This window comes from Cebus imitator, unplaced genomic scaffold (assembly GCF_001604975.1).
Source record: "Cebus imitator isolate Cc_AM_T3 unplaced genomic scaffold, Cebus_imitator-1.0 Scaffold124, whole genome shotgun sequence".
Taxonomy (NCBI): Eukaryota; Metazoa; Chordata; class Mammalia; order Primates; family Cebidae; genus Cebus; species Cebus imitator.
Window position 1 is genome coordinate 954,648 of NW_016107439.1, and position 24,264 is coordinate 978,911.

General features: G+C 41.1%; 1 protein-coding gene and 1 long non-coding RNA gene across 5 annotated transcripts in view; both read left to right on the top strand.

The window, feature by feature from the left end:
• The window catches only part of KDR (kinase insert domain receptor), a 58,586-nt gene that overhangs the window by 24,205 nt on the left and 10,117 nt on the right, over positions 1-24,264 (top strand). For all 4 annotated transcript variants that reach the window (XM_017540254.2, XM_017540256.2, XM_017540255.2 and 1 more), the window contains exons 8-26: positions 1,735-1,849; positions 1,937-2,100; positions 4,531-4,687; positions 5,603-5,726; positions 6,469-6,577; positions 7,410-7,751; positions 9,906-10,052; positions 10,385-10,516; positions 13,585-13,691; positions 14,117-14,252; positions 14,620-14,724; positions 16,136-16,249; positions 16,812-16,900; positions 17,514-17,667; positions 19,839-19,936; positions 22,475-22,597; positions 23,055-23,166; positions 23,389-23,488; positions 23,893-23,998. In XM_017540254.2, coding sequence (XP_017395743.1) covers positions 1,735-1,849; positions 1,937-2,100; positions 4,531-4,687; positions 5,603-5,726; positions 6,469-6,577; positions 7,410-7,751; positions 9,906-10,052; positions 10,385-10,516; positions 13,585-13,691; positions 14,117-14,252; positions 14,620-14,724; positions 16,136-16,249; positions 16,812-16,900; positions 17,514-17,667; positions 19,839-19,936; positions 22,475-22,597; positions 23,055-23,166; positions 23,389-23,488; positions 23,893-23,998 — 2,534 coding nt within the window. The remainder of the gene's footprint in view (positions 1-1,734; positions 1,850-1,936; positions 2,101-4,530; positions 4,688-5,602; positions 5,727-6,468; positions 6,578-7,409; positions 7,752-9,905; positions 10,053-10,384; positions 10,517-13,584; positions 13,692-14,116; positions 14,253-14,619; positions 14,725-16,135; positions 16,250-16,811; positions 16,901-17,513; positions 17,668-19,838; positions 19,937-22,474; positions 22,598-23,054; positions 23,167-23,388; positions 23,489-23,892; positions 23,999-24,264) is intronic.
• Positions 18,513-19,508, top strand: LOC108312359. Its single transcript, XR_001828599.2, has 2 exons — positions 18,513-18,833; positions 18,925-19,508. It is a non-coding gene; the product is annotated as an uncharacterized LOC108312359 (long non-coding RNA).

Genomic DNA, 24,264 nt, shown 5'->3' on the forward strand with positions numbered 1-24,264 from the left:
AAGGTATAACTTTTGACTTCCACAAAATGTAACGAAGAGCCTACTGTTGACTGGAAGCCTTACTGATATCATAAACAGTCAATTGACACATATTTTGTTTATTTGTATTATATACTGTATTCTTTCAATAAAGCTAGAGAAAAGAAAATGTTTTTAAGAAAATCATAAGGAAAAGAAAATATATTTACTATTCATTAAGTGTGAGTGGATCATGATAAAGGTCTTCATATTGAGCAGGCTGAGGAAAAGGGGGAAGAGGAGGAGAAGATGGTTTTGCTGTCTCAGGGGTGGCAGAGGTGGAAGAAACTCTGCTTGTAAGCAGACTCATGCAGTTCTAATTTGTGGTGTTCAAGGGTCAACTGGAATTGAACTGGAACTAAATTGAACTGGCTTTGAGTAAATCATCTTAATTTTTTGTTTGCTCTCTTTCATTTACATAAATATCTGAGTTTACCTGATAATTTGTGTGGCATCCTACTTACAAGGCTTGGAAAGGATTTTGGATTTTAGGAGAATGCCTCAATAAAATGAAAATTTTAAAATACCTTAGATAATACTATTTATTCGAGTTATAATCATAAAAGTGGCAGTAACAAGTATGATTTAGTGAGCACTTACTTTATTAGCTCATCTCACCTTTGAAGTTGACATTGGAACTCAAGTTCCTGACTACAAAGCTGTGCTTTCGACCTCTAGGTCATGTGGCATCCCTAGCAAGAACTTCAAAGTTTCTTCTGAATGAACAAAATAGAAATCACTGTGTCCTAAATTTATTTAAAGTATTTCACTTGACACGATGCTCTTGTCAAAATGCACAGAGAGAGTCATGCTCTGGCTTATGTTTTTATAGAATTACTCTTGTCCTCCAGAATACTTTAGGGAAATAGGGGCAGAAATAAGGAGGTCAGTTGGGAGGCCAATTGAAATTATCCAGGCGAGAGTTGAGGGGTGGCTTGGACAAGGGTAGCTGAGGTAGAGGTAGTGAGAAGTGACCTGATTCTGGATATGTTTTGAAAGTAGAGTCAAAAGGATCTGCTGATCAATTCATTGGTTGTGGAGTATAAGGGATAAACGGTGGAAGATGACTCGATTGTTAGCATGAGCAACTGAGTAAATGGTGGTGTTGTTTACCGAGATGGCAAAGGCCGAGGAGGCAGTGAGATTTAGGGAAATAGTGTTAGATGTGTTTACCTGGAGATGCCTGTTAAACATCCAAGTGGAGATATTTAATATATCAACCTGGAACCCACGGGAGTCAGGGCAGAAGATACACCTTTAGGAGGTACATGAATGATACTTTAAACCTGAGACTAAAGGATGGTGTAGATAAAGAGGAGGTCTGAGGCCTATGAACACTTGGTGGAAGAGGTGTGTGGAGGGTATCATGGGAGCACAGGAGAAGGAGCGTACAGGCATCCCTGGGGCACTTAGAGAAAGCTGCACAGAGGAACAGGTGTTTGAGCTGAGACTTGAGAAATCACTAGGCTTGTGGGAGTGCGCTAGTGGGGAGAGAAAAGCAACACAAACACGAGAGATGTGGGAGAAACTCGAGAGGTGTGGGAGAAGCGCGGGAGGCGGGGGAGAAGCTGGACTGTGACCCACAGGAAACCTTGGAACTGCAACTGCTCAGATCTTCGAGGTCTTTGACTTCTCACTTAAAATAAAAAACTAAACCAAATGACCATTTACAGGAACTTGACATTTATGAGAATAATTATTTTTATTTTCTTCCAGAAAAACCTTTTGTTGCTTTTGGTAGTGGCATGGAATCTTTGGTGGAAGCCACGGTGGGGGAGCGTGTCAGAATCCCTGTGAAGTACCTTGGTTACCCACCTCCTGAAATAAAATGGTAACTACTGGAAATAAATGCAAAGCGTCATTTCTTGTGAGAATAAATCCTTCGACTGTACTAATTCCTGAGAATTCTTGTTCATAGGTATAAAAATGGAATGCCCCTTGAGTCCAATCACACAATTAAAGTGGGGCATGTACTGACGATTATGGAAGTGAGTGAAAAAGACACAGGAAAATACACTGTCATCCTTACCAATCCCATTTCAAAGGAGAAGCAGAGCCACGTGGTGTCTCTGGTTGTGTATGGTGAGTCCATTCAATTTTCCTCTCTGCCCAAGATTTGTTATGATATGTTGTCTTCCTAATCAGCCAAGCCATCATTCCCCTGCCTCCTGCTGCTTCGCTCACACCATGGCGGGGCCTTTGTACAAAAGTCATCTGGGGTGGTGAAGCTGAAATGTAGGACCGTGTGTTCTGGCCATGTTTGTTTAAGAGGCCATGTAAATGAGCTTCATGGTGGTCAAATGCAGGATTAAAGTAGTGATACCCTAGACAATGAAACGTTGTGACATAAGAATGCCCATAGGGACAGTTGTCAAGCTAAGTTATGCTACCATTGTTCCCCTCTCATGGAATTGCCCACCTGGTACGCAGATGTGTAAGACCCTCCTCCTTGGATTTTGTGCAAAGCTTCCAGTTTGATATTGTAGTTGATGTATCAGTGATGTACAGGTGGATTCCAACTCTGAAGGCTTTTGAAGTTGACACTGTTGGCTTGGTTGGGATCTTGTTTTCTTTTTTGATGGGAGTTCAGGATCTGATTTTGAGTCTATAAAGGAAAGCTGGTAAGTTTTTGATTTAAAGATGATTTGAACTTTGTTTTCGGGAACCAAATGGTACAGTGTTTGGAATGGAGTGGGGAGAAGGGTGCCATGGTCAAGTGAGTGTGAGAGGTGCCAAGGTGATGTGTAGATGTTGAACACGTTTCTTCATTGCAGGACTTCTCAGAACCTTTAATATGCTAATGCATATTGGTGTTCTCTAAGAGGAGAGACATAGAGAATTCAAGATATAACAAACCTATTTGTCCCCAGAGCAAATTCGTTAATCTCTCACTCCAAACAGTTTGAGAAATGCTTCTCTGCTGTAATTCTTTGTTCTCCCTTCTGGTATGACATATTAAAACTTCAGGATGATTTCCCATGACATTAAGGTGCTTCCATACGTGTTCTGATACTCCTCTCTATGCCTGCTGAGCTTGGCTTTATTTAGTTTTTCAGGGAATATTTTAAAGATAATGGGTTCCAGAAAGATTGCTTAGAAGCAGTGTAGGCGTAGGGGACTGGGGAGAGGAGGAACTGGGAAGTGTATAAGTAGGATGGGAGGAGGAAATGAACAAGAAACAAAGACAAAACATGGACAGCAAGGGGCCCATTTTATCAGTTTACAAAGCCACTAAATATTTGATTCACTTTAGCATATACTCTGCTATATGAAATAAAGATAAATAAGAAGTCAAATCTTGAAAGCATCATCTGAGGCTTTAGGTTGACAGTAATAAGGAAATAGTTTTGACTTTGCAGCCAAAAAAGACAGAAAGGAGACGGGGCATGGTGGCTCACACCTGTAATTCCAGCACTTTGGGAGGCCGAGGTGGGCAGATCACGAGGTCAAGAGATCGAGACTATCCTGGCTAACATGGTGAAACCCTGTCTCTACTAAAAATACAAAAATTAGCTGGGCATGGTGGCACGTGCCTGTGGTCCAAGCTACTTGGGAGGCTGAGGCGGAAGAATAGCTTGAACCCACGAGCTGGAGGTTTCAGTGAGCCGAGACTGCGCTACTGCACTCCAGCCTGACGACAGAGCAAGGAGTGAAGGAAGGAGGACCGGAGAGAGAGGAGAGGAAGAAAGGGGAAGAGGGAAAGGGAATGGAAAGGGAGGGAAGGAGGAAGAGAGAGAATGAAAAACTCAGATGATGGTGGCAGGAATGCATTCTTAGACCTTCCTTTAACATGAGGTGGTTTAAGCATTTGGGTTCAGAAGTCAGAGTGTCTAAGTTTCTTCGAGGTTTTGCCGCTTGTTAAATGAGTGACCTTGGGAGAGTCATTTAACTTTTCTGTGTTTAATTTTTTCTCATGTATAATAAAGCTGGGGACAGTAATAGTGGTTGCGAGGATTAAGTGAATGAATTCATGCAAAGCGCTTTGAACAATGCTTGGCACATAACAAATGTACTAATTGTGCTATCTCAGCTATTTTCTGTAGCCTTGCCTTGATCTTGTGAACTTGAGGGGACAGAGAGAACTAGTTCTGTAATGCAGATGAGAGACACAGGATTTCAAGTCTTGCATGAAGCCATTCAGCTTGTTAGTTTATTATTATTATTAGCTTATTGTAATTTTTATTTTAATTTTTTTCTAGAGATGGGATCTCACCACGTGGCCCAGGCTGGTCTTGATCTCCTGGGCTTAAGCAATCTGCCTACCTCAGTTTCCCAAACTGCTGAGATTACAGGCATGATTACAGGCATGAGCCCTCATACCTGGCTAGTTATGGTTTTTATGAGTATTGCTAGAACTCAGGTTTCTTGTTTCCATGTCTAGGTGTTCTTTGAAAAAGAAAGTGGAAGCAAGATCATTATACTTAAACAAAGTCAGCTTTAGCTTCTGAAAGCCTCTGCTTCCCATTCTTCAAAGTTGATTGACAATTCAAAAGTTATTTTTCCTAACTTCAGTCCCACCCCAGATTGGTGAGAAATCTCTGATCTCTTCTGTGGATTCCTACCAGTACGGCACCACTCAAACGCTGACCTGCACGATCTATGCCGTTCCTCCCCCACATCGCATCCGCTGGTATTGGCAGTTGGAGGAAGAGTGCCCCAGCAAGCCCGGGTGAGTGAGGCCACACGCTATTTGCTTTCCTGCCATCTTGCATTTCTTACAGCTGGGCTACAATATGACTCCATCCTAAATGGCGAAGCCTAAACCAAAGAAAGCCTTCTCTCAAGGGGTACCCTGAATCTATCCATCTTCCTCTGTGTCTTACATTTTAGGAGATGTCTGCTTAGAGTATCCTACTTTGGGATTAGCTAAGCTCAGCCTTATTAGGTCAGCCCAGAGGTGCATTTCTCCAAACATGGGCTATTTGCTCAGTTTGCTAATTGCCAATCTTTGGTTTTTCTCCCAATACCGATCAATTGGTGAACACCACATCGCTCTTTCTTATCTGTGAGATCTATCTCTCAGAGGACGTGCCGATAGATGAGAGGCAGTGATTGACCCAGCCCCAGTCCTCAGGGTCTCAGGCCCAGCTTATCATGATCTGACACAAGTCCAGACATCCTTAGGGAAAAACACAACAGCAGCAGCCAACCTACCAACACCCTAAGCAGTCCACTTCCTGTTGTTGTTTTTGAAATGGCCACTACGAGCTTCTTCCTCAGCTACTGATCATTTCCTTCACAGAGACCATCGTTCCAGAGAAATTACTTTAAGGAGCCCAATGGCTTCTAAGTTTCCTTGCCTTCCTTTGAACTAAATTAACTTGAATTGTCTTGTTGGTCCAATTTATGAATGAAGGTTTGTTCCCAGAATAGCTGCTTCCCTCCTGTATCCTGAATGAATCTAGCTAGAATCTTTTCCTTGTCAATGCCTATTTTTAATTGGCGCCAAGTCTTCTGCTATGGTAGGCTGCATTGGAAGTTATTTCTAAGAACAGAGTAACCAAAGTCTGAATCTTTTCCTTACTCTTGATGTGAATGGAGGAAAAATTAAATCATAACACGCTCTGTTATCTCTTTCTCATAGCCAAGCTGTCTCAGTGACAAACCCATACCCTTGTGAAGAATGGAGAAATGTGGAGGACTTCCAGGGAGGAAATAAAATTGAAGTCAATAAAAATCAATTTGCTCTAATTGAAGGAAAAAACAAAGTGAGTTTGAAGTTTTTAAATTTGAAAATTTGTCTCTCTTTAATGGAAGGATGGTACAGTCATGTGTGAGGCATATTGGAGATTAATCATCAAATAGCCTGGATGATAAAAGAATAGCATGTGAAGTCACTTTGAAAATACCATTGACTTTTAGTAGTACCGTTAACTTATTAGTAGCTTATCAGAGAAAGATAAAACATCTATGACATTAAATCTATGCATCTGTGTAAGGTGATTCTGATTCTGTAAACATAAGAGTAAAAAAATGTGGATCGTGTCATATTAAAACACATCATTAGTTTCATGGTTTCCAAAGCACTTTTTATATGTGTGAGCTCCACAGCAGCATAATTATACAAATTGAGTAAATATTCCAAATCTGAAAACCCAAAATCCAAAATGCTCCAAATTCTGAACCTTTTTGAGTGCTGACATAATGCTCAAAGGAAATGCTTGTTGGAGCACTTTGAATTTGATTAGCGATGCTCAACTGGTAAGTATACAATGCAAATATTCAAAAATCTGAAAAAGTTAAAAATCCAAAACACTTTTGGTCCCAAGCATTTTGAATAAGAAAGACTCAACCTGTAATTGCATAAATTCAAGAGTGTCCAATCGGTGCAGCAGTGGGAATGGCACAGGCAGGTTGGAGTGACTGTGGAGACTGCTGGACTTCAGCCTGAGTGCTTGGGCACAAACAGCCTGCTTTGTTTATGGCCTGGGATTTGTTTTTTCACTACAGACTGTAAGTACCCTTGTTATCCAAGCGGCAAATGTGTCAGCTTTGTACAAGTGTGAAGCGGTCAACAAAGTCGGGAGAGGAGAGAGGGTGATCTCCTTCCACGTGACCAGTAAGTACTCTTCTCTGGAGGGTTGCGTTGGATCACTCACACAGCGGTTACTAAGCTGCGTAATTCCCTCTTATTTTTGCCATTCATGTGAGTGGCATGGCATTTAGAAAAAAAGGACTTGGACTGGTCATTGATGGTTTCATTCATGAACCGAAACTCCTCAGGTATCTCCTGGGTTTATGGGAAGTCAGTGCATCCAACTGCACTGGAGAGAGAATGGTTTCACAGATGCTTTAAACCATGTTTACGTCTCAGTCCTCAGACTCTGATGCAGTACATGACTTACGGAGTTTCAGTACATATTGATGGGCCTGCTGTGGAACAGTTGATGAGGGTGGGCTTTCCGGAGGCAATTGGAATGAGAGAGGGGCAGTGCCCTTCCAATGCTGCTGATTTTGCCTGTGCATCTTAATTTTATGGATAAGCTTTAGCTGACTCTGCCGAATGGAATATTTTAGTCAGGGCGAATTCGTTGCCATAAATGTAGCTTTCATGTCGCTGAGTGTTAGTGTTGATTAAGACCTAATTGTTAAAATTCTTTTAGGATTAGAGATTTTGCTTTGGATTTTTAAAATCTTAAACATTGCATAGAACTCATAGTGGAGATGTGGTAAATATCTGAGGAATTTATTTACATTTTCAAGTAATATATTTTGGCCAAATAAGATATTTTGGGACCTGAATTGCCTAGTTTGTCAAGTTGTAGTACATCATCTGGGACTGACAGAGCTTCATTTCTCTTGGTACTTTGTATTAGTCCGAAAGCAACAAGATGATAGTGAGCTGTACCAAGTTAAATCACCATTCAATAACTATGGCTTTTACATTTTAGGGGGTCCTGAAATTACTTTGCAACCTGGCACACAGCCCACTGAGCAGGAGAGCGTGTCCTTGTGGTGCACTGCAGACAGATCTACGTTTGAGAACCTCACGTGGTACAAGCTTGGCCCACAGCCTCTGCCAGCCCACGTGGGAGAGTTGCCCACACCTGTTTGCAAAAACCTGGATACTTTTTGGAAATTGAATTCCGCCATAGTCTCCAACAGCACAAACGACATTTTGATCATGGAGCTCAAGAATGTATCCTTGCAGGATCAAGGAGACTACGTCTGCTTTGCTCAAGACAGGAAGACCAAGAAAAGACATTGCGTGGTCAGGCAGCTCACAGTCCTAGGTAGGGAGACAATTCTGGATCACTGTGCAGAGGCAGTTGGAATGCCTTCAACGTAGTGCAATTCAAGTGTGATGCAAAGGTTACTGTCCTCTAGGAGATTATGTTGTAAACCGGTGCACACTTCCTCGCCAAAAGTCATTGAGGCAGGAAGAAGCTAATAATAATGAAATGATGTATTAAAAAGAGAAAATAACATGGTTCTTTTCAACCATGGTGATGGAGTAATTCACTAGTATATGTAAGGGACTAGCTTGAACCAGGAAAATTTCTACTTTATCTTGGGCATCAATTTATTTAAGTAGACACATATGTGTGGAATGCCTGCTGTGAGCTAGGAGAGTGTCAGAAATTCACAGTGGTGAACATGAAGGACAGGAGGAGAGCACAGGCAACCACTGGGAAGTCACAGCACAGTGAGGTCGCTGTGTCCATGAGGACAGAAATTGTTCTCTCTTTTGCTCCCTGCTGTAGCTCTAGTCATAGAGCATAGCAGCATACACTAAGTGCTCAAGAAGGGACCTGCTGCATGAAGAGTGGGATGATGGGCTGAGTTTAGGACCTAGAAGATTCCATGAGAAGGAAGCTACATTCACTATCTGTACCTCTGGGTTGTCCCACGTGGTTCAGCATAGCCTAGGGTCAATGGGATGATCACTTCAGTGAGCAGATAGCTCTGTAAATTCTTCATAGAGGCACTCTCTACCTCTTGTCTAACCTCATGTCTTATGCAAAAGCTGGGCAGCCACGGCTCTGTCTGTGGGAAAATCCCAGGGCAAATTTGGAGAGCGTCTCTTTGTGCCACTTCTCTCCACCTTCTCCTCCTTTTGGTGTGCCTTTTCAATTCCTAGGATGTATGTGCCCTCAGTTTTCTTACTGTTAGGAAGGAAATTGCCCAAGTAAATTAATCTACACCACAGTTTTAGAGGGATAACGTCGTCATCAGAGGCCTTGCCATATTTGAAGAGGTACCTTCTGGCAGACACTAGGATAAAGTTTGCTAGTTTTAGGACTCAGGTGTTATAAGAAGAGATACTTTGGGGTCAAGTCATCCCTGGGACCCTTTTAGTCACACCCCATAGATGACCATGGATTTTCTGTTGGCTGGTCTGGCTTCAAGGTTATGGAAGAATTCAGAAAAAGATGTGAAGTAGGCCCCTGGCCTAGCTGTGCTCAGAAAATATGTGCTCACAGTTAGCTGGTTTGCTTCCCTAAGGACTCCTAACTTGTTTTCCTAAAATCTATTCTTAGAAGTAGGCTGGAGTCCAGTACATTTGCTTAGACTTGAATGTAGTACGCTGTTGAGGTAATCTCATTTTGCTAAGTGTTGAAGTAGATTTTTTCAGCATGATCCCTTTTGATGTTTAGTTGGTTTGGACAAGATATTTCCACAGCACTTTAATAATTTGAAGAAAGAATAAATCTAAATTTTTCTTGTACACTTAAACAAATACTCATGGGCTTCATTTTCTTTAAAGCCATGACTTTCCTTAGGGTATTGTAGTTTTAGTTGTGTTTCAGTGGAAATAGCACTGAACTGGTCTTTTAGCCTCACCAGTTTCAATAACAGTTCAACTGTTTACTTAGTTATAGGGACATGGACAAGTCATTCACTGTCCCTGAACATCATTTATTTCATCTGTAACATAATCCTAATAGTCCTATTCTGTTCATTACATAAGATCAATGTGAGGCACACAAATTGTAGCAATGAGTTTTATAAGAATTGCCAAATAAATGCAAGGCATTATTTGTTGAATGATAATAAAGTTTGGCACTTCCAAGAGAAATATGAAGGGATTCTACTGTATTATGGACTAGAACTTTCATGGGATGGGAGTATTCCCCTGGAAAGGCTGTGTCTGATTAGAGGAAAAATCCATAAAGGTGACTCTGAACCTTTCTTTTGTGATGGGATTACCAGCTAGTATCACTAACATGAATGTTAAAAGCCATTAATCTGTTTGCAGTGTCCCGACTGACTTGTTTCACTTAACTTTACCCAGTGACGAGTGGTGCTGTTATCAACTTCTGCGTATTTTTAGCTTCATAAACCAACAAGTTCCTTTTCACTAAACTGTTTAAAAGTTTGCTGACACTCGAACCATTTCAAAAGTTATGACCACATGTTCTGTGATTTTCTTTTTGTATGTTTAGAGCGCGTGGCACCCATGATCACAGGAAACCTGGAGAATCAGACGACGAGTATTGGCGAAACCATCGAAGTCTCATGCACAGCATCTGGGAACCCCCCTCCACAGATCATGTGGTTTAAAGATAATGAGACCCTTGTAGAAGATTCAGGTAAATAGAACTTGGCTACCACTCTTGGGTGGCAGAACTTTCCCAGGTTGCTATCTAAAATGCCATATTATTTCTTGATGTAATGTAACAAAAAAGCAGTATTGGTGTCCATGGCCTGGCTCATTTCACAGACTTAGAATTGGAATATGGGGCCTTGTTGAATTCTCATGAAAGCCTTATAGGATATTAGTCAGCAGTGTATCCCACATGACTTTACAGAGTTAGATAATAGACCAAGATGAAGGGCGGCATTTATGTTTGATAAATTTCCTGGAAAAACTTCACAGACCACATCATCACAAATGAGAATGATCATTTTCTTCCTCTCTTAGGCATTGTATTGAAGGATGGGAACCGGAACCTTACTATCCGCAGAGTGAGGAAGGAGGACGAAGGCCTCTACACCTGCCAGGCATGCAGTGTTCTTGGCTGTGCAAAAGTGGAGGCATTTTTCATAATAGAAGGTCAGTGGGATAAAGAAAATGTGGTACATATATAGCATGGAATACTATGTAGCCATAAGAAGGAATCTGATCATGTCCTTTGCAGCTGCATGGATGGAGCTGGAAGCCATTATCTTCAGCAAACTAACACAGGAACAGAAAATCAAACACCACACGCTCTCACTTATAAGTGCGAGCTGAACAATGTGAACACATAGACGCAGGGAAGGGAACAACACCCACTGAGGCCTGTTGTGGGGTGGGCAGAGGGAGAGCATCAGGAAAAATCGCTAATGCATGTGGGACTTAATACCTAGGCGATGGGTTAATAGGTGCAGCAAATCACCATGGCACATGTTTACCTATGTAACAAACCTGAGTATTTTGCACATGTAACCTGGAACTTAAAAGAAAAAAGAAGGTCAGTGGGAGGTCATAGATACATCCTGTGGTTTTTAAAGATTAGTTTATATCTTATAGACACACATTCACTTTGAGCAGGGCAACTACAAATGATTTTTAATATTACTGGTACTTTGTAAATTTTCTCAGTAAGCGTGTATTCTTTTAACCAGCAAACGTAATTAATACTGTTATAATTCTGCTTCATCACATTTCCTATTCCTGTAGTTCTTACGGTGGAAAAATTCGTAGCCAGGCAGAATAAATAGCCTCCTCTCCCTGATTCTGTTTTTGTGTGAATGGCTTGATTAACTTATAGAAATGATGCCTTTATATTTATTTGGAAAAACATTAGAATTGCCGCCTAATGTTGGCAGTCAGTGCTATCCAGATAGTCACAAGAGTTCAGAGTTTTAATTGAACTAGAGATAATTAAGATTCACTTGTGAACAATAGACTATTGCTCTTCTGACATGGAAAAGTTTTGATTTTTATCTAAGTATGTGTGTATGCAGGAGTGATGTGGAATAGGAAAAGTAATTTGTAGCAGAATATTTTATCTTAAGAAGTACATTCCTATGGCTTCTTTTTAATAGCCCACCAGGGGAAGAATAAAAAACTGTGGCGTGTGGGTAAAGGAATGGTATTCAAGGGTAAGAAAGAAGTATGGTGACAGAAGGGAGAATCGATGGATTTCTGTGAACTCATTCTAACTTGTCTCTCAAAGCCTAGATTTTGGTCCCTTTACTCTGCCAAATCTATGATGCCAAGTATTGCATCTAGATATGTTGACATATTTTCAAATGTATGAGCTTATTAGCATTTCATAAACCTCACTTGCAAATAAAGATTTCAAAGATCGTGATAGTTCTGTCATTTCCAAAGTGATTCATGTTTTAGGGCAAATCCGCGGAGTGACCTCTAGACCCTCTCTGATGCTCTGCATTCTCTCTTGTTAGTGGTCTGCAGCTGGTTACAGATGCCTAACTAGACAACACTGACACAGAGATAGTAGTTACTTGTTACCTGGAGTGAATGCTAAGAAAGGCAGAGCTAGATATTTAATACTCCTGCTAGGTTCCCAAATGTTATGTGAGAATATTAATATACAAACACATAGAATATAGACTCCTGGATCTTTTCATCCTCTGTATACAATTGGGCTTTTAAATCTGTGTGTATAAATAGAGAATTGCTTCCCTAGGACCACCAGAAAAACAAAATCTACTCCAAGCATACTTGTGCTTGCTCTCAATGGTTAACTTAACTTTTATTTTGCAAACCAATGTATTACTTATTTTGCAAACCAGTTTATCACTTGTCTTCTGCTCTCTCTAGGCTGTAGTGGGCCATCCGCACAGCTTGTGGCCCGGTTTGATTCACCTTGCACTCTTCTGATGGGAGGCCTCAACAGATGATTGCTTTCTTATCATCTCTTTGCTAATCACCCTTGGTGGAAAGCCTGCTTCTGCATTTTGTTTCTCCCCCTCAGAGCTGTCCTCTGAAGCCCTGAGCATCTGCAGCTTTCCTTGCTGACCTCTAGTTTTCTCTTCTCTTTCTTTCATGAGTGGTTTGAAACTCCCATTACCAGGCCATGAGTGATACGCTCATCTTGGCTGCTTCTCTTTTCCTCACTCAGGCCCCTGACACAGGGACGGGGTAGTGTAGGTAATAGTTAGCTCATGTTGGACAGACCTCTTTATCTCTTGACTGAACCATTGACTAGCTATGTGCTCTCAATCTAGTCACTTAACCTCTCTGATCTTCTGTTTCTTCATCTGAAAATTGAGAGTTGTCAGAGATTAAGTGGAACGGCATATTTAAAGTGATGAGTGCATAGTAGATACGTGGTCATTAGTAGCTCTCGGGTCAAAAAACTTGGTTTATTTCCCTATTTGGTTTCTTACATGATCCTTTTCAGACATCGACTATCAGTTTAAAAGCAGACTTTTGTTTTCTTTAAATACAATTTTTTTTCTCTGTAAAGGATGACCTGTTTTCTTTCCATCAAAGACTGCTCTTCCTCTAAACACTTCCTAAATTTGGCTCTTAAGACATTACTACTCCCATGCTTAATTACTTTAGAATTGCATTGTTGTAAGTTTTCATGAGCAATGTTTTGCAAGCTTTAAATTTTTCACTGACAATTCTGTAGGCCAGGTGTGGTGGCTTATGCCTATAATTCCCGCACTTTGGGAGGCCAAGGCAGGGGGAAGGCTTGATGCCAGGAGTTTGAGACTAGCCTGGGCAATGTAGTGAGACCTTGTCTCTAAAAAAATAAAAGAAAAATTAGCTGAGTTTGGTGCTATGCACCTGTAGTCCCAGCTACTTGGGAGGCTGAGGTGTGAGAACTGCTTGAGCCTAGGAGTTGAAGGCTACAGTGAGCTATGATTATGCCATGGTACTCAAGCCTAGAACATAGAAAGAAACCCTGTCTCTAAAAATAAATAAATAAATAAACATTAAGTTTTTTTTTAAAAAAAGAATTCTGTAGACTCCATCCAAGTTAGGGGTGTGTGACTATTGTCCTCTAGGATTTTTCCAAGTTGGCAAGCTTGAGATCTTGCTTTAGTGCTAAAATTTGTCATCTTACCAAAAAGAAAAAAAAATATATCTATATCTATGTATTATATATGTATGTATGTAAGTTTCCACTGGTTGATACTCATTCAGTTGTGTCTTTCCAGGTGCCCAGGAAAAGACGAACTTGGAAATCATTATTCTAGTAGGCACAGCGGTGATTGCCATGTTCTTCTGGCTACTTCTTGTCATCATCCTACGGACCGTTAAGCGGGTAACAAAATAATTTTCCTTCTGCCCATGTACATTGGTTTTCGTGATTAATGAAAACTGACTGGGGTTCTTTGAGTTGTTTCTTCCCATTGTTATTGGCTCAATGGGAACATTTTTATTTCAATACAATAACATTCTTGCCCACTTTCTTTTGGCTGGATCTCAGGGATTTAATTGATAGAAGCCACTAGAGGGGAAAAGGGCTTGGACTGTCTAGTGTAATTAGGCTTTAAAAACTTAATTCTGAGCTCCTTTGGGGGATAAGGGGACACCAGAAGCAGGGTTATAATAGGACTACTCTCAAACTCCATGAGTTTTATTGGAAAATAAGACAGGAATGAGGATCCAATAAACAGCAATAACAAGCCTACAAAACAACAGCCAAACAACAGTGTGAATATGACTGGAAGGATTGATGCTTTCCAGGCCAGTGGAGGGGAACTGAAGACAGGCTACTTGTCCATCGTCATGGATCCAGATGAACTCCCTTTGGATGAACATTGTGAAAGACTGCCTTATGATGCCAGCAAATGGGAATTCCCCAGAGACCGGCTGAAGCTAGGTGCATTTTCAGTTGCTATTAATTTGATGTTGTGTTTACCAGGCCATCTCTTCCTCCATTAGAATGATGACAAATGTGGTCTATTCAGATGTTGGATTCTGGTTTAGAAATATTAATTCCATCTCTTGAATTTGGATAATCATTCATTTAGCCACTTAGAGGTAGGGTCCCTGTGTAGTCATCCGAAGCAGGACATTTGGCGAGCGAAGGGGGAATTATTAAGTAATTAAGCCAGGACAAAGGAGTAAACTGGACTATCCATGTTAAATTGGGATGTATGGTCACCCTATCTGGTTGACACCTCTGCATATCACTTTGGTGGTATAATAATCCAAGTCCGTTTTCTTGTTGCTATTGTTGATTCTAGGTAAGCCTCTTGGCCGTGGTGCCTTTGGCCAAGTGATTGAAGCAGATGCCTTTGGAATTGACAAGACAGCAACTTGCAGGACAGTAGCAGTCAAAATGTTAAAAGGTAAAAGCAAAATTGTATGGTGCTCTATCTGTTTTGTCTAGGCTTCTATCAGTAGCTTTGTGCTTAGGTGGGCCTACTAGCCACACATGCAGCCAGCCTAAATAATGCCCTATGCAAACTGGAAAAGATCTTCTTTTGTAGCTTTATGCCAGGGTGCACGGTCTGGCAAGCAAAGTTGGGGATGGGTTTCACCTCCTTGCCTGGTTACCCTTGTGCAGGTCTCAGCCAACACAATTGTACTTAGTGGTTCTGGTGACAGGAAAAAAGCACTGTGATTATATTAAAAAGGTTTCTTAATATATTGTGGAATCAGATAATTATAGACCATCTAGAGACAGGGAAAGGAAAATAGTGGAATGCAAAAATAGCATGTTCTCTAGAACTGGAATATGTAAAAGATGTTCATATGTAAAAGATAATTTGCAAAATAAGAATGGTTGTGTTAGAAAAAAATAATGGGTTATATTTTTAAAATTAAAAGCTTTATAAATAATTGTTAATCCTAGTAGTAATGGAATTCTGTTCTGGCCATTTTCATTTCAGGATGTTAGACAATAAAGCTTCTTTATTCTTTGACGAAGACATGCCACTGACCCTTTGCCAATAGGTTTTGTGCATTTCAAAGCTATCTTTCTCCATTCTCCTTTTTTCCCTTGTGGCCAAGGGAGTATGTAATTTTGAGGTGGCTCATCAGGGCCTGAGATGTGGACTGTGCCTGTGAATTCGAGGGAAGTGTAGCAATTCATACAGGATCAAACACATAGTCTTAGTGCCATCAGCCTCATGTGCCAACTGGCCTTGCCAGCTGGCCCTGATTTGCTTACACAGATCGGCACAGATTGGCTGGAACATTCAGGATAGCCTCTAACACGTGAAGATATTTAATACATGGTGTCACTTCCTTATGAGGAAGCACTAAAATGATAGACCCTAAGAATCGTAGTGAACATGAAATGCAAAAATCCAGTTTTGTAAAAGAAGAGAATCTGGGCATGACTCCATTGCAGATGTATTCTTCACTTTACAAAAGATTTCACAATGGATTCCTTTAAATATCAAACATTCTGGCTCACTTAAAATATGAATTTTATGGCTGGGTGTGGTGGCTCACACCTGCAATCCCCGCACTTTGCACTTGGGGAGGCTGAGGCGGGTGGATCATGAGGTCAGGAGTTCAAGACCAGCCTTGCAATCATGGTGAAACCCTGTCTCTAAAATACATATATATTAGAAAATAGAATTTACACTTAACTTTTGACTTTTGAGGAAACACGTATGGTCTGTAAACTAGGTCCAGCTGTGTTACCCCCGGAGGGTAAGCCATACAGTGACATGCAGGGAAGGAAAGACCCCCAATTATCTGAAGGTAATGTCTGCACCTATGATTTCCCTCTTTGTACTATATTTGTAGAAGGAGCAACACACAGTGAGCATCGAGCCCTCATGTCTGAACTCAAGATCCTCATTCATATTGGTCATCATCTCAATGTGGTCAACCTTCTAGGTGCCTGTACCAAGCCAGGAGGTGAGTAACTGTGGATGGTTTTTGTCGCCGTTTTAACATTCCTCTCTGCTAGTCTTTGAGGGAAAGCAGTTAACTCCCATGGACTTGATTTTCTTAGCTTAGAATACTGTGTGGATTCCTAGGAATAAATATATTTCATGGAGGTTTAATTAGCACTAGAATTAAATTGTTCTAAAGCTTTCCCTGAATTAAAAAATGTCATGCCACTGTGATACAGTTTGCTACCTGTGTAACAGATGTCCAGAGAAGAGTAAACTTCCACAAAACTTGAAAGCTTAAGGGTAGTTACCCCACAAATGGAACCATATTAAGTGATTGCATTGAAAAGCAAGTAGATGGGTGGGTTTTCTTCTGAAATTTTGGTTAATCTTGTGAAAATGTCTTCTGGAAAAAAGAAAAACTACAATATAAGGGGATTGGGACCAGCTGATTTCTACATCGCTGTCCCAGTGAAAGGTTGTAGCCTTCTTCTAAGGTATTTTTGGGTTCATCACTCTATTAAACACTTTAGTGAGAAACATGCATGAAAACCCATTTTCCTTCCTGGACATGCTGTCTACAGGGCCGCTCATGGTGATTGTGGAATTCTGCAAGTTTGGAAACCTATCCAGTTACTTGAGGAATAAGAGAAATGAATTTGTCCCCTACAAGGTATGTCATTTCCTAATCCCGCTCTGGCCATGTTATAAAATGAAGGGAAACTCAAAATGGTACAGGTTAGTTTTGAAATTTTATGAAGAGCTTGTGAGGAATCTTCTCATATTACCTCCTGGCTGGAGTAACTTCCTCTTTTACCTTCTGGGGGCCATATGCTTCTGTTTAATTTTTTTGATTTTAATCTACTGACCCGTTACAGAGTGCAGGCATGGGGGAGAAGGTGGTATGATCGAGGAGAGGGGAGGGCAGAGGGTGGGACAGCACTGGGTTATTCTGTCTTTCCCCTAGCCATATTTGGCCACGTGGAGTGTAAATCTCTCTGTGAAAAGCACCCTAATGCTGAAAGTGTGTCTGAATGCAACTCGAAATGTGGCATTTGTCTCTGTAAGCTAAAGAAGGAGCTAGGCTTTGTGGAAGAAACCCTATTATGCACAAAATTGCCCCATATTTCAGCTCAGAGATTGCATAATCCTGAAATTGATGCCCTTTTTGTCTGCTTTTTAGTAGTTTCAATTATCTCCATGGTTTACTACATTTTAAAGGTTGTAAACTTTTAAAGACCCATTTTATATTGAAGGAATTTGTTTGTTCCTTTGCTTTTTTATAGACCAAAGGGGCACGATTCCGTCAAGGAAAAGACTACGTTGGAGAAATCCCTGTGGATCTGAAACGGCGCTTGGACAGCATCACCAGTAGCCAGAGCTCAGCCAGCTCGGGATTTGTGGAGGAGAAGTCCCTCAGTGACGTAGAAGAAGAGGAAGGTACTGGCCAGTGCTTCCTGCACGCTATGGCGTGCTCTTATAGGAGCAGACAGGGTGATAGAGTATTACAGGAAATTTGATCATGGGAAAAGTCCAGCACTACCTCCCAATTTGAAAGATACCTGAATTTCTAAATAGAATGCCTCTATTCTTTCTCCCCAAAAGTGAAGTGTGGAAGCCCTAGACTGGGAGGTGAAGCAGGGCTAGCCTGAGAAATCTTGGTGGTTCAAGTGGGCTAAGCAGTCAGCTACAATCATAGCAGTGTTCTTAAAATACTGGTTGAACATTTATTAGAGGAAGAGGCTACAAGCTTTCTGGTAGTTGACTAACTGCTCCATTGCCTTGGAAAGCCCCAGAGTGGCCCAGCCCCACGTTGCATGCTTTACCTGTGCAAAGGTCTTTCTGTTTGTTATACCTAACCTTCTGCAAGGCAGTTGAGGAGACATCTGTTGTTTCTATCCAACCCCAAGTGGCTTATCAAGTCTTCCAACCATCAAGACTCCCTTCCTTCCAAGGGAGTCTTGATAAATATCCTGGCCTTTATTAAGTTATATTTCCAGTGTGTGTTTATTTATTTATTTAACTCTTGAGATGGAGTGTCTCACTGTATTTCTTAGAAGAGCACGATCTTGGCTCACTGCAACCTCCCCTTTTAAGTTCAAGTGATTCTTGTGCCTCAGCCTTCTGAGTAGCTGGGATTACAGGCATGCACCACCACGCCCAGCTAAACTTTTTTGTATTTTTAGTAGAGATGGGGTTTTACCATGTTGGCCAGGCTGGTCTCAAACTCTTGACCTCAGGTGATCTGCCTGCCTTGGCCTCCTAAAGTCCTGGGATTATAGGTGTGAGCCACCATGACTGGCCTCAGTGATATTTTGTGCTCTTTATGGTGGAGCTGTGGTCCCAGCCTAACTTGCAGAACTTCGGCTGTCTCCAGGGCACACTGTCCATCTGCTTCCTTCAGAAGGAGCAGAGACAGTGCCATGGATGTAGTGATGGGTGACAGGCTGGCTCCCCTTGAGACATGAGTCTAGAAGATTAGTGGAAGAAATCCACTCTGCTTCCTTTGACATGAGGCTACAAAGAGAACTTGCCTTTAACTCCTTTTCCTTAGAAGCTGAGAAGGTAGTTTGAGGTTGGGACTTGGTCTAGAAGCACACGGGGAGGTGGTCTAGGAGCACATGGGGAGGTAGTCTAGGCTTGGTCTAGGAGGACACGGGGAGGTGGTCTAGGCTTGGTCTAGGAGCACACGGGGAGGTGGTCTAGGCTTCACATAGCTGGGCCCACACTGAGTGGTGCTGACTCTACCCTGTTCTTTCTCCTTCAAAAAACAGTGGCCAGTGAGCCAGAAACCTGAGATTGAGTTGTTGAGGAAAAGGCTCACAGCCTTTTTAATACTTACAAGGCTATTATTACAACTAAGTTTTTGTTTACTCTGGTATTTCTCTCCAGGAAAGAAGCCATAAGTCTTATCTGACCAAAGAGATGATTTTGAAACACCCATTTAATGTCTTAGCGTTTATTTGTACCAGTTGCACTGAAGTAAATACCACTAATTTATGTAAATTTATCTTTCCATGCTTCTGTTATCTCTCAGGAAAAAACATCCTCCCAGGCCAGATTTAATGTTGTTACAGCATTTTTAGGTTTGAAAATGAATTAAATATATTTCTAGTATTTTTAGTTATTCATTGCAGATTATAGTTTGACTTTTGGCCTTTGTCCGAGGACAAAGCCTGGAGAGAAGAGATTCAATGACCCTGAATATTATTGTTTTATTTTTAGAGCTCTTGATATGAAACTATTGTTTATCCCTTTGGGTACATGAAAAAAAAAAAAAACAAAACAGTGTAAGTGGCACATTTGGAAAAGTCCTCTTTCTTTCCCAGACTATCTAGGTCAATATTACTTTATTCTACCTCCTGGATTTACTGGTTCAATTTGGCTAAAATGGGAAAAAAAAAACAGTATTGTTCTTAAAGGGTATGATGAAGGTATATGATACTGGGCATTCAGGAGATTTACAGAAGATAGAAGCATTGACTCTCTGCTTCTATTTGCTGAAAATGTTACTCCCAAGTCTTAAAAAGATTATCGCTCTAGCAAACTTAGAAACAAATCACACCAGCTGGCGGAAATACTTATCTCCATCCTCCTGCCTCTTTGGACAGCTCCTGAAGATCTGTATAAGGACTTCCTGACCTTGGAACATCTCATCTGTTACAGCTTTCAAGTGGCTAAGGGCATGGAGTTCTTGGCATCGCGAAAGGTAAGACAGGTTGAGGGGAAATCAGCTATCTTTTCAGATCACAGGTCCCGTGTCAGCCACTGGTGCTTGTTTGGGATTATAATTCATTCACCACTTATGTGTTTCTTAGAAGAGCTCTAATGGGGAGGCTCTGTTCCTGCTAAGTAACAGTGGTTAGAGAGTTCATGAAATTAAGCTGTATAATAAAGACTTGTCAAACATTAACTAAGTCTTCTGAGCACTGAGGATACTATGGTGAACAGAAAGGCCAAGCTCTTCACCTTCATGGGGTTTACAGTTCTAGTAGGTAGAGCAAACAATAAGCAATATAAACAAGTAAAATGCATTGTAGGTTACATGGGAGTAAATGCTATGGTGAAATAAAGCAAGAAGGGTTGTAGAATATAGGGGAGTGATTTATTTGTGTATGTTTATTCTTCTGTCCATTGTGTACATTCATTTTAAACAAGATAAACAAGGAAGGCTTTACTTTATTGACATTTGAGCAATGACCTGGAGAGGGGAGGGACTGAGCCTTACAGATACCTTGGCATGAGAGTCTATTTTTAATTTATTTTACATTCATCAACATCAATCAAAAAGTATTTGTTAGGAGTATAATTAGAAGCCAGGAAGGACAGGCTTCAGATGAGGCCGATTAAAAGAGCTAAAATTAGAAAAATAGGCCAAACAAAAGCTGAGGTAGGGACGTGACAAGTCACAACTGTTCCAAAGGTTGTAAACACCAAGTGGGAACAGGCTGGCGGCAGTGACTCCTCTGGAAATAGTAAAATGTGTAATTTTATATTAGATAAGAAAACTTCCAGTTAAGGATCAGGAAGAACTATCAGTTGACAGAATGTATTCGTGCAGCCTAATGAAGACAGAGAGACTTAAGTTATGCATTTTTTGGTTTTTCTTAAATTAGAGTGAAATCTTCAACCCATGTTCTCCCCTGAAGTTTAAAGCTTCTCACAGCATTCAAGGCTGCAGGCTCTTCAAAGTTTCTGCTAGTAGCTCTTGTGTTCGCTCTCCCAAGGGGAAGGGGGAGAACTGAAGATTTATAGGGTTTTCCCAAAGAGAAAAGCCCTTTGCACTTCTTAGAGATTATGATTTATTATTACTATTTTTTAATGGCCAGAATTCGCTACTTAGGGTTCCTTTTGCGGACTAGGAAAAGAATGGGCATGAATGTGGGAATCCTTTAACTTCCCTTACACCTACCAGACGATGTCTTGAATCCACTTGGTTGTTGAGTTAACAAAAGGAAGTTTTTTTGTTTGGGGGGAAAAGTCAAAAGTACTGTCTGTTTTTTGGAATTCCTGGTGTTGCTCTATTGTGCTAGAAAATGTGCTTTGAATATACCTTGTTCAGAGGAGAGTGCCATACAGATTTGAGGTATGGGAAGATCAGCAATGCCCGGTTTACATGATCACAGTGACTTAAGAATTGTCCTCTCAGCCAGGCGGGTTGGCTCATGCCTGTAATCCCAGCATTTTGGGAGGACAAGGTGGGTGGATTACCTGAGGTCAGGAGTTTGAGACCAGCCTGGTCATCATGGTGAAACCCTGTCTCTACTAAAAATACAAAAATTAGCTGGGTGTGGTGGTGCACGCCTGAGGTCCCAGCTACTTGGGAGGCAGAGGCAGAATTGCTTGAACCTGGGAGGTGGAGGTCGCAGTAAGACAAGATTGCACCACTGCCCTGCAGCCTGGGTGACAGAGAGAGATTCCTTCTCAAAAAAAAAAAAAAAAAAAAAAAAAAGAAAGAAAGAAAGAAAGAAAAAAAAGAAAAGAAAAAGTTTGATTCATTTCTTGTGCTCCCTAAGATTCATTTTCTTATAAAGTATCACGTGGAGTTAAAGCTGCCGAGTAGTAGGAAGTTAGATGAAGTTCAGAGGATACAGAGAAAGGGGAAACGAAGAAGCCAAAAGGAAGAGAAAGAAAGCCAAGGTGAATCTCATTTTATTGTTAGTGTGCTAGAGAATCAACCTGACTCTTGTTAGGCTGAAATTGCCTTAATAGACCTTTATGATAACGCAGCACTTTGAAATCAGCGGAAGCCCCACTGGGAAGTGTTTATCAGAGCCAGTCGGGCTTCAGCTTCATACAGAAGGGGGAAACCAACAAAGAGCACTAAACCAATGAGAGCCCCTTGTTTCTGATTTCCGTGCATTCATTCCAATAATAAATGCCATTCTGGGACCTCCTTAGAATAACACGTTTTTAACCAAATATGGGGCCAGGCAAAAGGGATGTGTGGATGTGACCAGAAACACATTTTTAATTGTGTCCTACAGAAGCCTGTTTATGATTCCATCATCATATTATAACTTAATTATTTAACTCCAAAGGCTGGGGCTGTTTATGGAATAAGCAGATGTGTGGCTCAGCAAAGCTCACAGAGTTTTTTACTTAAGTGTTGATAAAAGGTACTAACCCAGTCCTTGTTAATCAGTTGGCTTTCTGATGTGGGATTTTTTTTGAAGCATGAGATCACAACAGATGTGAAAGAGATCAGCTGTGCTGAGAACTAATGCACACACAATTCTCTTTACAGTGTATCCACAGGGACCTGGCAGCACGAAATATCCTCTTATCAGAGAAGAACGTGGTTAAAATCTGTGACTTTGGCTTGGCCCGGGATATCTATAAAGACCCAGATTACGTCAGAAAAGGAGATGTAAGTTTCAAACATGAACCCAGTGCTCTGTTAAGTAACAGAATTAAAACTACTGGCTGGGTGCTGCGGCTCACACCTGTAATCCCAGCACTTAGGGATGCCAAGGCAGGTGGATCACCTGAGGTTGGGAGTTCGATACCAGCCTGACCAACATGGAGAACCCTCATCTCTACTAAAATACAAAATTAGCGGGGCTCATGCCTATAATCCTAGCTACTCAGGAGGCGGAGGTAGGAGAATTGCTTGAACCCAGGAGGCAGAGGTTGCAGTGAGCCGAGATTGCACCACTGCACTACAGCCTGGGCAACAGAGCGAGACTCTATCTCAAAAAACAAACAAACAAAAAAAAACAAAATTTCTCGTAGTGAGCTTCAGGACCTGTGTTCAGGAACAAAGGAAGTTTTTTCTTCATATATTTGCTTATTTGGGTTCTGAGTCCTTGTCTTCTATCCCGTAGGCTCGCCTCCCTTTGAAATGGATGGCCCCGGAAACAATTTTTGACAGAGTGTACACAATCCAGAGTGATGTCTGGTCTTTTGGTGTTTTGCTGTGGGAAATATTTTCCTTAGGTGAGTCATTTCTCTTTGTCCTTCCATCCAGACTCCAAAGAGAATGACAAAATTTGCCTTTTTCTCTCCTGTACTTCACATCTATCAGGTAAAACTTCCTGGAAGCTTTGAAAACAAACAAACAAAAAGATAAATACATAGGTGATGAGGATGTGCAAGACTCAGGCTCAGGGCTTTCTATAAGAGAAAATCAAAGAATGGCTCCTCCCTGTTTTATTCTAGGTGCTTCTCCATATCCTGGGGTAAAGATTGATGAAGAATTTTGTAGGCGATTGAAAGAAGGAACTAGAATGAGGGCCCCCGATTATACTACACCAGAAATGTAAGACTTTAAGAAGTATTCCTCTGTTCTCTTTCTTTGCTCACAAGTTTTCCTAGCCTGGAAGTCTTTCCATTATTTAAACCTTCTTCATGGCCCAGTTAGTGTCCTGCTTTTACTTTGAGGCCTTTCTTGGTAATTTCAAGCATGGAGTCATCCCTTCTTGAAAAGAATTTTATTATTCAAAGCAACCAGTTAGTTTTTACTAGATGTTGCTTTTAATGTTTTCTTTTCTATACACATTGAGCCTCTGGAGTGTGGGGCTCTGTGTCTTATACAGTTTTGTATCCCTATTTAGCATCTCAACTGGGGGTGGGCTCTTTATAAATGTGTATTCATTTAAGTGCTTATTTTCAGCATCCCGGAAGAAAGAGGCATTTAATGAAATCAGTGTTTTGCTGCTCTAGGTACCAGACCATGCTGGACTGCTGGCATGGGGAGCCCAGTCAGAGACCCACGTTTTCAGAGTTGGTGGAGCATTTGGGAAATCTCTTGCAAGCTAATGCTCAGCAGGTTTGTCACCTGTATCCAAGAAGCTTCTACAAAAAGTACTTAGATGTCAAGGGCTCCCCTACTGCCTGAACTGTCATCTCATGGCCACCATGTCATCCTCTCAGCACTGAACAATCTACTGTGCTCTTCTTCATCAGAGTAACAATGCTTTTCTAAAAGCTGTAATGACCCTTTTAGACAGACAGGATTCTAATTTCTAACCTGGGAGCAGACCACTCTGATTTCTACCTACTTATCTCTTTGTTATATCTTCAAATGCTCTTCTA